General features: G+C 38.8%; 1 protein-coding gene across 6 annotated transcripts in view; it reads left to right on the forward strand.

The window, feature by feature from the left end:
- The window catches only part of CTTNBP2 (cortactin binding protein 2), a 474139-nt gene that overhangs the window by 385632 nt on the left and 72827 nt on the right, over nt 1–15680 (forward strand). For 4 of the 6 annotated variants that reach the window (XM_044946625.2, XM_044946624.2, XM_006071487.4 and 1 more), the window contains 4 exons: nt 1404–3036; nt 9008–9211; nt 10629–10728; nt 12983–13133. In XM_044946625.2, the coding sequence (XP_044802560.2) occupies nt 1404–3036; nt 9008–9211; nt 10629–10728; nt 12983–13133 (2088 nt within the window). Of the gene's footprint in view, nt 1–1403; nt 3037–3129; nt 7476–9007; nt 9212–10628; nt 10729–12982; nt 13134–15680 lie in introns of those variants that run through there. The other 2 variants (XM_025291134.3, XM_044946626.2) reach the window with 2 other exon arrangements.

The following is a 15680-nucleotide window of genomic DNA, read 5'->3' on the forward strand; positions in this document are numbered from 1 at the left end:
ACAGGTGCCAACCAAAAGGTGACTCACTAAAGGATGGAAAGGACTATCTTCCACAGGATGGTGAGGGCAGCCTCACTGTGAGGGTGACAGTGGAGCAGAGGGCGGAAGGAGTAAAACAGCCAGGCTTTTGTGCCATTGGGTGTTTTGGTGCTTATTAGAAAAGCTCAGGTGGAGGTAAAAAGGTTTTTAAAAGCTCCTCCTCTGTGCTGATCAACTGGCAAACGTTGTTTTGGGAAGCCTAAATCCTAGGGTCTATGGCTCAATGAGCAGACAGACCCTTCTCCTGAAGGAAAAAGTGCTCTTCTTTCCAGGCAGATGCAGCCCCAGGCCTGGGCAGACACTGGTGAGAGCTGGATTTTGGTTCCTCTCACCCTTGCAGTACCCTAGTCCAGCATTCTTGCGTGGAGAATCCCGTGGACAAGGAGCCTGAGGACTGAAGTCCCTGGGGTCACAGAGTCAGACATGACTGAGCATCTGAGCACCCTCGCAGCCGACCACCCTCGTGCAGTACACAAACTCCTCAGTGCAGGAGCCCTGTGTGACGGGTCATGGTGGAATTTCTGTGCAGACAGACAAGACCAAAGACCCTGAGGCAGAATGATATTCAGGAAGCATCAGGGAGACCAATGTCATGGGACCCAAGTGGGCAAAGGGGAACTGAAAGAGATGAGGTCAGACTTGGGGTTCACTGATACTGATTATATTTTTTATTTGTTTGGTTGCACCATATGGCATTTGAGATCTTAGTTCCCCCACTACTGTTGGAACCTGTGCCTCCTGCAGTGGAAGCACAGAGTCCTAACCATTTGACGGCCAGGGAAGTCCCATGACTATATTTCTAATATTTCTTATATATGAGTTAAAATAATTTTCATTTATAATTTTACATGATTTTTTCCAGCAAATCCTCACTTGTAAGCTCAAAGTAGATTGCCAAAAAAAAAAAAAAAAAAAGCTAAGTAATATGATTAGCAAGTATAGGAGTTTAGAATTTAACTGAAGTCCTCTGTTTTCAACACTTTTCATTTTACAGTGCCTCAAAGATTAGTAATTCTAAGGCATTAAACATTAAAAGAGTTCTGTTTTTACAGAAGCAGACCTTTCTGAACTATGTGTTGTGATTTGAAGCATCAGATTACCCTTCTCCTTTTCTATAGTTAACTTACATTAAAAAATTTTTCTGTTGCTATGAGTTTTTTTAATAAAACCATTAACATCTATTTTCTCATTTTAATGAGTCTCTAAAATATTATCCATCATCTCCCAACTCATTTCAGAAATCTGGTGCCTTAGCTAACCCAGACCATACAGTTGTTACAAAGTTTAATACAAATCTCTCCCCATCTTTGGCTGAAAAGAATCCTCTGCCTATTAATCAGGGTTGTCCTGTGCATTTCTTTCAGCTGGAGATGGAGAAGCTTCAGCTCCAAGCACTTGAGCAGGAGCACAAGAAGTTGGCTGCCCGCCTGGAGGAGGAGCGAGGCAAGAACAAGCACGTGGTCCTGATGCTGGTCAAGGAGTGCAAGCAGCTCTCTGGGAAAGTCCTAGAGGAGGCCCAGAAGCTGGAAGAGGTGATGGCCAAACTGGAAGAGGAGAAGAAAAAGACAAGCGCATTAGAGGAAGAACTCGCCATGGAGAAACGAAGAAGCACAGAAATGGAAGCTCAGATGGAAAAGCAACTCTCGGAGTTTGACACGGAGCGGGAACAGCTTCGTGCCAAGCTGCACCGAGAAGAAGCACATACCACTGACCTCAAAGAGGAGATAGACAAGATGAAGAAGATGATCGAGCAGCTGAAAAGGGGAAATGACAGCAAACCCAGCCTCTCCCTCCCCCGGAAGACAAAAGATAGACGTTTGGTCTCCATATCTGTGGCAACAGAAGGGCCAATGACAAGATCTGTTGCGTGCCAGACAGACCTAGTGGTGGAGACTGCTGAGCCCCTGAAGAAGTTGCCTTTGACCGTGCCCGTAAAGCCTGCCACGGGGAGCCCCCTAGTCTCCGCCGGTGCCAAGGGGAATGCCTGCCCCAGTGCCGCCTCGGTCAGACCGGGTATCGAGAGGCAGGTTTCCCACGGTGACTTGATAGGCGCCTCTCTGCCCACTGTCCCACCTCCAAGTGCAAACAGAATTGAGGAAAATGGACCGAGCACCGGCTCAACAACAGATTTAACCAGTAGCCCAACCCCACTACCCAGTACAGTTTCCCCGGCCTCCGGGCACACGCCCGCACCGCCTCCGCACAGTTTACATTCACCGAGTGCCAATGCGCCTCTGCATCCGGGTCTGAACCCACGCATCCAAGCGGCTCGATTTCGATTTCAGGGCAGTAATGCTAATGACCCAGACCAAAATGGAAACACCACCCAAAGCCCTCCATCCAGAGATGTCTCTCCTACAAGTCGTGACAACCTAGTGGCCAAACAGCTTGCTCGGAATACTGTGACCCAAGCACTGTCGAGATTTACAAGCCCCCCGGCGGGAGCACCCCCGAGACCTGGAGCATCCCCCACGGGGGACGTTGGCACCTACCCCCCGGTTGGTCGAACCAGTTTAAAGACTCCTGGTGGGGCCCGAGTTGACAGAGGAAACCCTCCTCCCATCCCTCCAAAAAAGCCAGGGCTCTCCCAAACTCCTTCTCCACCGCACCCCCAACTCAAGGTTATCATGGATAGCAGCAGGGCCTCCAGCACAGGGATCAAAGCTGATAACAAAACTGTGGCTTCGCCTCCTTCCAGTTTGCCACAAGGGAACAGGGTAATAAATGAGGAGAATCTCTCTAAATCTTCCTCCCCTCAGCTGCCACCAAAACCATCCATAGATTTAACTGTGGCACCCGCAGGCTGTGCCGTTTCAGCCCTGGCCACATCTCAGGTGGGTGCCTGGCCTGCTGAAACCCCTGGACTGAACCAACCTGCATGTTCAGAAAGTTCCCTTGTCATTCCCACCACCACTGCCTTTCGCTCTTCCATAAACCCTGTTAGTGCCTCATCCCGTAGAGCAGGTGCCTCTGACAGCCTCCTGGTAACAGCATCAGGTAAAGGGATTGAAATGTTATATCCTTCTTTAAGAATGTGGCCTGTTCTCTCACTTGCCTTCATTTCCTTCACATTGCCTTAAAACTTTTTTTTTTAATCTGATACTTTTTTTTCTATTTCTTTCCCTTCTTTTTTTTTGTGTGTGATTTTCTTTAAAGGCTCCAGGGTATGGTGATTCATCTTGCTATATGAATTGCGGTTTTGTTATGCTGAGTGCTTTCTTCTTTTAAAAATAACCTGAAAGCGGTGGTTTGGAGCACACGGAGACCATTAATTTAGAGAAACTGAAGCATTTCCATGGGAGGAAAGACTCATCCTTCTTATTAAATATTTATCTCACAAGATTTCACTATTAGCCATCTCCAGACAGTTATGTGTTCAATTCTACCCCTTCTGAGATGGCTTATTTGAAAGAATGCTTTCAGGTAGTTATTAACACTACAGTCTACTTTGGATTATCACATTGATTAGAGGTGTTCTGTAATTGGTATATTCTGTTTTAATATCAGTTTGGTGTTGCCTTTTTTAACCTCAAAAATAGTGTGTGTGTTTATAAACCTCTGTTCAAAGTTTACTTCAAAAGTTGTTTTACTTTGGCGCTAACACTTAAGCACAGATGGGTAACATAGCACATGGGCTGTATTGGAGGTTTCCATTGCAGATGTGGTTTATAAAGTCACTGAATCTGGGACTCTTGAACAACGAGTTGATAAAGAACTAGATTTTTCCCTTTTTGTTTTATAGTGCTAAAGGAAGCATTGCTTTTTATTGGCATTTGTTCTTCACTGACTAAAAGTGGCTCTAAAATAATGTTACAGTGCCAAAGTTTTGATGAAACTTTGCAGGGTCTCTCCTACCCCAGGATGCTAGTGCTTAGCAGAGGCTGTTGGATCTGAATGAGAGAGAACTTTTAAGAATTAAAGGAAGATTTGAGCTGTGTTTTTTTTAAGATTTAGGGAGAAGCTTAGGAATAAGAAAAGAAGGTAGCACTGTACTTGCTAATTATCAGGTAGTGAGAGCAGTGTAACAAGACTGATTTATCCAGTTATAAGCTGTCTCCTAAATAGTCAATTCCTTGAGAAGTTAGGTTCATACATTAAGGGGCAAAATTGGAAATTGGAAACAGCATGGCTTTGCTGTTAGTTAGGTCTGCATTGGAATCTAGGCTCTGGCATTTACAGCTCTGTGTTTTGGGTGATTTTTCTTGAACTGAGCAAATTTTCTCATCCTTCATATGGAGTTATGCTGTGCATATTGGGGAATGTGGCTGTTAGGATTTAATATCATAACATGCAAAGAACGTGGTATTGAGCTTAGAGCAGCATGACTGATGAATAAATAGAGGTACTATTACTGCTTGTATTTTGAAAATTTGCTTTAGAATTGACTTCAGTGTTGCTTTGTGATATCTTATTTTTTAATCCAAAATGATACTATTGAACTGGATGGCCTTTCTCATGGCCCTTTTCCAGCAAGTTAAATCTACCCTCAAAGGAGGAATTTTTGCTAGTATTCAGGAGCGTCAGAGAATGTGCTGTATGGACGTAAGGTACTCACAACACAAGTTCCAAAAATGTTTGGAGCCCTGGTAGTGTTGTTGACGTAAATGCATGGACTGTAAAACACAAAACACTTCCTGTGATATGTAAATTTTGTCACTTTAAAAAAAATGCAAAGCCATCTTTGCTTTGTACCCTGATGCTTTGCCCGTGGCTGCCTGGGTTATTACTGTGCTCCAGGGTTCAGCTCCTAGAGCCCTTTGGTTTCAGTGGAAAAGCTTTAAAATCAGGATCCATGACTGAAGAATGTTTTGTCAGCAGCATGTAAGTTAACCTCTGGAGTCCTAGAATTCTAGTCCATTATATATTCACCAAAATGACCTGTCAAGGATTTTGGATAAAAGAATCATAGCTCCTCTGAAAAAAAAAAAAAAAAAAAAAAAGCCCTTGCTTGTGTGTAGAAAGCAAGAGAGAATAAATTGTAGAACCAAAAAAACAGCAGTCACAGAAGATCCATGAAACTGGTTCCTCATTTTCTCTTCTCTGATTTTGCAGTTTGACCACTGCAAGGTTACCTTTGGTGGCATAACGGCCTTCCATGTCATTTGATTAGAAGATGTAGTTTATTAGGAGGAAAAAGGCAGTGGAATTTGTTTAGGTATCAGCAAGCATTTGCTGAACATTCAGTCTACTAGGGGAGATAGAAATGTTATTATAGTTGCATAGTTGGGGTGTTTAACTCAGCTGTGGATGTAGGTCAACAGAAACTTTGTGAATAAGGTAGAAGATTTCAACTCTCTTTCCACTTAGATGCCCCCCTTTTGGCTGCCATGCCCATTGCAACTTGGGAAGCACCAGAGTGTCCTCCATCCTGCTTCTTAATCTGCCTCGCCTGGGTGAGCATGTACCTCTCCAAAGCATAGGCTCATTGAAGGGTTTTCATCTGGTCAACAGTTACTAATGTCATTGTGATCATAGAGTAGGAAACGGGGACACATGCACCTCCCAAATGTGCATGGGGGGATGTGTGCTGCAGGGTCAGTGGTGAAAAGAGCACTGGGCTGCGTGTAAAGAGGCAGTGTTAGTCCATTTCTGCTCCTTTCTAGGTATTACCCTAAAGAGCAGATTCTCTCTGAGTCATTAGTTTTTTCATCTAAAAATGAAAGCACTGAACCAAAAGTAATAATAGTCCAAACCAAAAAGATGTGTTAAACTTGCCTGTTGAATTTTTCAAGTAGTAGTTCAGTACCTCTCCCTTCTTGGAAATCTAGATCCCATTGTCTTTGAAACCCTAAAAATCTACATTTCTACGTCAGCTTATATCTATGATAAACAATTATGTTTAAGTTAAAGCACTGAAGAGAATTGCAGTGACAAAAGATATCACTTTGATGAATTGTTTTGTACATTAACTCAGTTAGCCCTTTTAGAGCCAAATGTAAAATTTTTAAATAACACTTTATGGCCAAATGTTAAAAGTTTTATTATTTAAGTAAAATTTAAATAATTCAAAATTTTTAGAATTTAAAGTTCCAAACAGATTAGAACTTCTTGCTGCTCCTGAACTTGTCACACGGACACATTAATTGTTAGATGAACAGAAGCCTAAACCAAAAATCACTCCGGGCAACTGAGTTTCCATACCCTTGGAATTTTTTTTTTTTCCTTTTTCTTAAAAAAGTTGTTTGATACATTTTACTTGATTTGGTTCAGATTTTTTTCCGTAGGTAAACATGCATTTAAAAAATTCTTCTCCATGTTTGATTGGCTTAAAGACTAAGTCAGAAAATGAGATCCCTCTGAGCTATGAATGAGATTAACCTTCTCCACACTCTGAAGCTGATGCCGGAAGCTGTTGTCAACTCCTCTGCTATTGCACGTTCTGTCTGTTCCCTTCATCACTGCATGTTCTACAAGATGCTCACTTGTACTAATGTTTGCATATGACACTGTAGCTGAATGACCTTTTTCTAGCATCATTAAAGTAGCTATATGACTGCAGGTCTGTTCAGGCATTACTTAACCATTACTTAACCAGTCAACTAAATATTATAATTTTGATCATTGTGGGGAATTGCACATGAACAAAGTCTCATGGTGAAGTTTTATTTTTCCCATATTTATAACAGGATTTATTATAGTAATTAAAGCTTCCTGAGCCTGGAGAAAATTGGAAGTGGTAGTGGAGATAAAAAATGTACTTAAGAATACATTTAAGAATTTTTAAACTTTACGAATACTTGGTATTTATAAAGCGATTTTCATTTTTAAAGACTTTTTCAATATATTTAAAAGAAGAAAATAAGAGAATTGATATATATTCTTCTGGAGTCTTTATATTACAGAACTATAAGATTCTTGGGTGGTCTAAAGATTGAGAAAATTTTTGAATAAAATATTTTGTCTTTAAGATAGCTTAGCATTAGAAATCAGGTTTCCCAGGAAATTATATCCATAATTGAATATTTCCATAAAAACAGTTAAAATATATTTATATTTTAATTGTCTCCAATGGCTAGAATCATCTGAAAAAAAAGAAAACTGAAAACAAAACTCAAAAGAATGGCAAACTATTTAATATGTACCTGTTCATATTCCTTAAAGGATGTGGAGAACTGAGGACCGCCCCCACCCCCGGTTTGAGTTGGAGATACTGAGGGAGCGAGGGGATGGGGCTGGAGGTTGGGAGGAAGGAAGGCGGGGGAGCTGGACAAACAAGAGTGTGGGGTGGTCCCTCCTGTTCCGCAGAGAAGCACATGCCAGTGCCCTCGGATTGCCTTTGTGCTTGCTTTGCAGTCCAGGTTTCATACCTGGGTATTTATAATTTCTCTGTTTATCATCCATTTCTAATAAGTACTGATTTAATTTTTGTGGGCTTGTTTTTTTGTTTGTTTTTAAGAAAATACAAAAGGTAAAATGTACCAGAGAGGAGCCTTCTTGTAAGTATGAAGTAAAAAATGTTACTTTTGTAAGAAGAGCTAATGAATATCAATGGGAAAATATCATAAAGTTTAGATAAATATCTAATTTTATGAGCATTTGAATTTTGATGTTATTATAGTCTGAGTAAAAGCAATAAATTACCCAGAGATCCAAATAATTGAAGATGTAATATCCAGTTTCTAATAAGCAGTCAGTTTCATTTGTAGAAACTGCTTTGGTGTTTTTCTGAAGAATTTTTAAAGTTCTGAGGAATACTTTGATATTCATCTTTTTAATCTTTACTGAAATAATTTAAAGTCAGTAATTTAAGATTCAATGATAAGTTTATTATGTATTAATATAACACCCATGTACTCAGAATATTATCCTGGTACCGAGGTAGTAAAGATGCAGGGCATAGTAAAGGTCTATCACTGTATCTTAACTACAGAGACTGTTACTAGACAGATGTAGAAAGTGTACCCCAGGAGTGAATATGTGCACACATACCCCCATATACACATCAACTTTACTTTCAGATTTTTGGGGCTTTACTTTCAGATTTTAAGGAAGAAGGAAAAATGACTTATTTTGAAAGTTAACTATATTTAAGCCTAAAATACACTAAATACCTATATATTACATTAAATAAACATTTTTACTTTACTGTTTTTACAGCCTTTTGATCAAGGAAGAATTCAGAAAATTTTCCATGCTATATGCAGCCGACTTCACACACTTAACAGATTCTCTTCTAAAGCTGCTAAATACTGATGAAAATCCTAACTATGATAACTCTTATGACTTTTGTTAAAATTATATGGTAGAGTGTCCTGTTTCGTTAGCTGATTAAAAGTTTTTGGTACAAAATGTGAAGATGGCCAGATGATATAGTCTTCCTTTGTGTATTGAATATTTGTGCTGGTATATTCTATATATGTTGTGCTTCTATTAGTTCTTAATACTTAATAGTAGTTGGCTGCCCACTATTTTTCTTCCCAAATAAAGGAATTCAAAGAATGTAAATATTCCTTCACTGTATTTGGTCCATCTCAATGGTTTATATAAAATTTATAAATTAAGTACTTTGGAAACGTTGTAGAAAAAAGGAAATTTTCTATTTTTTAGAATTATTTCTATCTTGTGCCTAAAGATATCTTTCAGTTAATAACAAAACTGAGAAAATCTGTACATAGTTTTAAAATTCAGTTTGTTTTGGAATCCTGAGGAGGAGCTCGAACTTTTAAAACAAGACAGCCTTCTTGTTTCCTGAAACCAATCACCACTTTAACACTTATCTGTACAAGACTGACAACTAAAAATAATTTGTCACTATATATATTAATTTAACTAGCAACAGATATAAGATTGAAATAACAGTACAGATTTATGCTAAAGTAAATATTAACAGATTGGTCATATTAGAAACCACATAATCCTCTAGGGTATGTGTTCGTGTGTCTGTGTGTGTGTAATTTGGAAAGGAATGGTTAATATCTGTCTCTTATCCTTGCTCCTACTCTCTAACTAGGGTCACTTTAACCCACAGGCTGGTCACCCTCCCTAACCCCTTTGCTAATGAGTGGTGGTCCTGCCCCCCTGGCTGGCAGGCCCACCCTTCTTCAGCAAGCTGCTGCCCAGGGAAATGTCACTTTATTATCAATGCTGCTTAATGAAGAAGGACTGGACATTAATTACTCCTGTGAAGATGGCCATTCTGCCTTGTATTCTGCTGCTAAGAATGGACATACAGGTAAAGATGGTACCTTCTTACTTCACTGTATCACCCTCTTGCAAAAGGATGAAGAATTAAAAGCACTGTAGCCATTATTATGAGCAAAATTATTATTTCACATTTTTTCTTCCAGGTGAAATAAAAAACTTTTTCTACATGATATAAAGTTTTGTAAACATTTAAAAATCCAATTTGGACAGTTCAGTAACAATGTAAAATTTTGCAGCTAGCAAAAAGTTGTCTTTGTTTTATGCACAGTACAATGTATTGTGTGCCTAGAAGTTTGGGGTCTAGTAACTGTAAAACACATTTTGAATAAAGCCCCCATCTGTGGTCGCTTTGGCCAGGACAAAATAGCCCTAATTTGTCTCTTAGAAATGGCTGATGTCTGTGAAAGTAAAGCCGTAGGGCTTTAGCATATGCTGCAGTGAGGGAAAGTTTTAGTAGTTAGGAAAGGTCATGGGTCTGAAATTGTTCTGTAGTTAGAACCAATTTATAGTTATTTGAATTTTTTAAGAGAACTGAGAGGTTGTGCAACTATACACGACATATTGATGAAGTTGGGGGATTAATCTTGTTCCTTAAAAAGCAAATCTTATAGTCCAATATACTAAAACATAACAATAGTGCAGATAAAGACATGATCTGATGGCAAATGCAAAGTTAGACAGTAGGCATATATAAGCCATGTGATCCTTGGTGAATTCACATAATGTGGCTTTCTTGGAAGTTTCAGAGCTTCAGTGTGTTCCAGTGGGCTGCATAGAAGATTCTAGGGAACTACAGTATGAGAACTCATTATTTTAAAACTATTTTGGAGTACTTCTTCCAAAGTACAGTAGGAATTTCCTCTAATATAGAGAAATGCGGTCTAGTAAATAACATGTGGAACGTAGGTCTAAGTGGTATTCATGCCTGAGTCTGGTGACTTTCTGGAGGTTCTCCTTAATATTCATTCAGGGAGTTAAGTCTAAGATAACCACAACATGAAAGCATTTTAATGATTAAATTAAACACCAGAAAGTAAGATTTAACTATTTAAATACCAAGAATGGTATTTCAGTTTAGTCAAATAATTTTATTTTCCATCCAGTAACATTTTTTTCTGGGATTGTCTGATGGAAAAACCTGGTAAAACATTCTCTGACATACGACTCTTCTTTCACTCATCAGTCACTCTTCCCCCAGGCGCCCCCCAAAAATGAAAGAAACCTTGTCTTAGTTGATGAGTCTGGGGTATATGATCCTGGGGGAAAGAGGCTTCTTTTCCTTCATAATAGCCTGTGGAATCTTATATCGACCCTGAAAGAAATGTCAGATGAGCTGTGCATGAGAGAGGTCCCTTGGGGTTAGTATCTGTCTACAGCCTGTATAGAATTTGGCTCATGGTGAATCTAAGTGGGAAATTAAAATGGCTTTCTATTAAAATCCATAGACTGTGTGAGATTGCTGCTGAATGCAGAAGCCCAAGTCAATGCTGCTGATAAAAATGGCTTCACACCCTTGTGTGCTGCAGCTGCTCAGGGACATTTCAAGTAAGTGATGCTCTTAATCCTCCCCCCCCCCCCCCTCATGAAAAGAGCCTCTTTATGATTTGCACATATATTTTAGTTCTGGCGGAATGTGTAAACTAGTACTTAAGATCCTTTGGCAAGTAAATTCAACTAAACATCTTTGAGAATTTAAATGCAAAGGAGGATCCTAAATTTGCTCTTCTTAATAATAGATAGTTGTATATTGGGAAGTGAAGAAGAGGAATATGCTGTTTCCAAACCTCGTGTGAATGAACTTGCTTCCGAAGAGGAAGATTATTTTTAGCCTATCAACATAAAGTCATCCCTCCTGTCTGTGGGGGATTGGTTCCAGGACCACCCACAGATGCCACAATGCGAGAATACTCTGAGTCTGTTATATAAAATGCTGCAGTATTTACATATAATCTACGCACATCCCCCCCTCCCCGTACACTTTAAATCATCTCTGGTTACTTATAATACCTAATACAATGTAAATGCTATGTAAATAGCTGCGAGCATGTGGCAAATTCAGGTTTTGCTTTTTGTAACTTCCTAGGATTTTTTTTCCAAGTATTTTCCATCTGGGGTTGGTTGAACTCACAAATGTGAAACCTGCACATATGGACAGTCAACTGTATATGTGGTTATGTAATGGATTGTTACACACTTCATTGTTCACTATTTTCCACCACCTCAACACACACACACACACGTTATTTATTATTATAAATTGTTCGAGTATGCACCTTGCTTTATCATTTTTAAAAAAAAATTGAAGCAGGAACTTACATGCTTAAAGAAGTTAGAGCACAAAATCAAAAAGAGCCTGTAATCAGAATATACATAAATTTAGCAGTGATTTCTTCAGTTGCTTAAATAAGTCAGTTGAATAGAGATAACTTTTTGTAATCAAGTGATATTTTAATAATATTGATGGAATATAGCTAAATTGCTTTCTTTGCCTGTGCTGAAATGGTAGTCTGCAGAGAATGAAAGCTGTTTCCAAATTTTAACTTTTACCATCCGAACAGAAATGTTTCATTAACAAACATTAATTAGCATTAAGCAATTAACAAATCTCAGAATTCTTGACATAAGGTTTTTCAGTTTCACACTGCTGTCATTCTTTTGTAAATATGAATTTTTAAAAGTTCAAAATGCATCCTTAATATATGTATTACTTTTTTTCTACATGTTGAACATATGTCTCATCACTCTGAATTTATTATTGATGATCAGAACTATTGATTTTGCTGCTGCCTTTTTGCATGTATTCTGAGTCCTCCAGGAAAGACTCTTCTTCTGGACTACACTTTTGCCTTTACTGCCAGTAGGCAATCTGTAGGGCTACTTGCTTGGATAGTGTAGCAGTCATGGGAATGGAGGCATGGATGGATTGCAAAAAGGGAGAACCCGGGGAAAGGCAGGGAGGCTTGGTTAATTTAAATGTATATGAGATACACATCAATATGTAACTTATTTTTTCTAATGTATAAACAAATAGAATGTTGCCAAAGGAAGCCAAGAGAAAGCTTGCCTCGGAGCAAAAACCCAAAGATGTTCATTGCTTCTTCATTGGGTTATGATTTATTCCTCTTTTCTAAATTTATTCTCATCTAATTTTGCAAACTGTAGTCAGTTCCTAAGTGCCATGAAGTCTTGAATTCACCTCATTGCTGTCCTTCCTGATTCTCAGGGCAATGTATTTCTGCTGAACTGTGTCTTTTTTCCTTGTAAACTAGCCCCATTTCAGGGGGGCAAAACAGCCTTTGCTGCCTTTTCTCCCCCAAACGGCCCTTTCCTCCGTCTCCCTGCCTTTTATAGTGGAGGCACATGGTGCCCTGCTGTCTGCGCTATTTATAATTATTTTCTCAAGTGAAAATCTCAGAATGACTCAGCAGCCTGACTCTTTTCAAGGTTCAAACTATTTTGAACCACAAATAATATATATGTCAAGCACAGTTAAACATATTCCAAGGACTCTACTTTTATAGGTTGTTTACAGAGAAGTGTCATAAACCAGGTATTCACCCTTGATCAAAGCTGTTGTTTTAAATTTTCATGGGAGTAATTAAAATATCTTCCAGCCTTCTTAAAATAGTATCTATATAATAAGACCAGTAATAATTGAGATTATATATATAATAATTCATGTAATAAATAAAGATGCAGAATTCCTCTAGCAGTATTGGCTCTTTTTAATATCTTGGTCAGGTGGTACTTCAGACGTCAAACCAAGTTTGTATATAATTAATCATACTGTTGTGTTTAGGTGTGTAGAATTATTAATTGCATATGATGCTAATATTAATCATGCTGCTGATGGAGGACAGACACCTCTATACCTGGCCTGTAAAAATGGAAATAAAGAATGTATTAAACTCTTGTTGGAAGCTGGAACTGACCGAAGTGTAAAAACCAGGGTGAGTACCTGTATTTTGTGTTTTGTCCTCTAATTACAGTATGTCTGCAAACTCTGCAGTTCAAAAAATAAAATAGGTTAAAATACAGGTTGCTTTGTTTTGTTTAAAGTTTTGTTTTGCTTTGAATATGTTATATCCTCATGGTCTGACCTCTGTTCATCTGATTATTCAAAGCTTGTTAGTTAGCCTTTCTTTTTGGAGGTAGTCGGTGTAGTACCAGGGATTTGTAAACCACCGACAAAGGTCAGCTGTCATTCATTGAGTTGTCGTCGTCATCCACAGTAGTGCTCATTTGTAATGTGTATAAACAGGAAGCAGATTTGTGGCAAGACAGTGCCCATTGGCAGGACTTAGAGGAAGGTTATTTGTGCTCACTATTCCTCACAGAGCTGACCTTTGTTTTTGCTGAGATTATGCAGCATCTCACAGAGTTCAAGGTCATTGTCTAATTTGCCTCAGAACTTGAAGCCCTGTGTGTGGAAGTCCAGTATGGAACCTAATAGGCCGAAGTAGCTTTGACTCCGTCCCACACAGTCCTGCTGCCTGCTGTACAGGGTGCACAGGTGAAGCCGGATTTAGAAACTGAAGAAATGTAGTCTGATTCACAAGAAGAGTCCTTTGATATGACTTCTGCCTCAGCACACAAAAATACATTTGAAACAAGTTCCTCCATGCGCCCTCCCAAGTTGGCCTTTATCATCCTATCATGATAGACTTGAAGACCAAGAATCAGCCCTTCACACCCTGACATGCATTTCTTCAGGGGGGCCCATTTAAGAGCTGGCAGGTTTATGGGACCCACTCTTCACTGGGCTCAGGAATTTTTTTCCTGCAGTTTCCCAGAATGTTAAAAGTGTAATAATTACCACCCTATAGCATATTCATGATGAATGACAAGTGTAGACATGTTAATTGCCAAAGATTATCTGAACCTTGGATTTCTTCTGTTAATAGAGAATTGACTATACTGTGCATCCATTTCACAGGAATCACCCTTAAAATTTTCTAGGATAGAAAGGTATATTATGTATTTTAAGGTCACTCTTAGATACTGGATTTTATTAAGTTTTCAAAAGTAAACCCACAAATAATAGTATAATCAGGAATGTAATATAAGCTAGGTATAGACATTTTCCATTGAGTCCTATGGCTAGAGCTTTTTTTCTTTACTTTCTATTTTTTGAAAATCTGAGAAAATAGTCCAATGTTACTCTTATTCATGTTGTTTTATATATTTAAGAAATCTGTGGTATTACACATACTTATTATAAAATTCTACCTTATATATGAAAAAGGAATGAATTTTACATCAATATCTGAATGAAAAATAAGTAGTGCAACATAAAAATTGAAATCACATCCTATAAGTTAGAGAACACAGAAATCCATGCTGTCAAGCTAATTGTCGATGAACTGAGTGAAATCATTAGAAGTACAGAGGCTCCAAAGTACAGAGATAAACAGCATAATTGATAAAGGACCTTAAGGGAATAATTAATTATTTCTCACAACTTTTAATAAGAAATCAAAGGGGAATGAAGGATTTTAAGTTCTTCTGAAATGATTACATGGCCTTTGTAATATAAGGAAGGTCAAGAGCACTTACACTCTATTGCCTAATTAAGGCTGATGCCCAAGGAAAGGTATCCACAGCCCAACAAAGAAAAAGCTATGAAACATTTTGCCTGGCTGGGGTTCTCCCAAGGACTATATGATATTCCAGATACTGCCAGCCATGGTCTTGCCTTAGCCACGTTGATTCCGATGATGTGAAGTATAGAACCAGAGAAAGAGCCACAACATTCAAGAAGAGCTTTAGCAAATTATCAGATGACTCAGTCTAAATGTAGATTGTTACCATTTATTGTCTGTTTTCCTCTCTGTCTTCTACCCCATTATTTTTTTTTGACGTGTACTGTCAATTCAGTTCAGTCCAGTTCAGTCACTCAGTCGTGTCTGACTCTTTGCGACCCCATGGAATGGAGCTCGCCAGGCTTACCTGTCCATCACCAACTCCCGGAGCTTACTCAGACTCACGTCTATCGAGTCGGTGATGCCATCCAACCATCTCATCCTCTGTCGTCCCCTTCTCCTCCCACCTTCAGTCTTTCCCAGCATCAGGGTCTTTCCCAGTGAGTCAGTTCTTCGCATCAGGTGGCCAAAGTATTGGAGTTTCAGCTTCAGCATCAGTCCTTCCAATGAATTTTCAGGACGGATTTCCTTTAGGATGGACTGGTTTGATCTCCTTGCAGACAAAGGGACTCTCAAGAGTCTTCTCCATCACCACAGTTCAAAAGCATCAATTCTATTCACTGGAAAAAATTTAGTGTAGCAGTATGAAATACCAAATGAAAAAAAAAAAAATAGGCTAAAGGGAAAATAAAACCAAAATACATATCACCAAAATAATCATCAATTCTTTTATGATAGTCTTAAAAATCTAATGAAAATGGATACCTGAGTAGAAGGCAGACCTCTCTATATAAAAATGAGAGACTACAGAGGGGATTAAGATTTTCTTTAGAATAGAGTTTGTCAAACTTTAGT

The sequence above is a fragment of the Bubalus bubalis genome, chromosome 8 (genome assembly GCF_019923935.1).
Source record: "Bubalus bubalis isolate 160015118507 breed Murrah chromosome 8, NDDB_SH_1, whole genome shotgun sequence".
Lineage (NCBI taxonomy): Eukaryota > Metazoa > Chordata > Mammalia > Artiodactyla > Bovidae > Bubalus > Bubalus bubalis.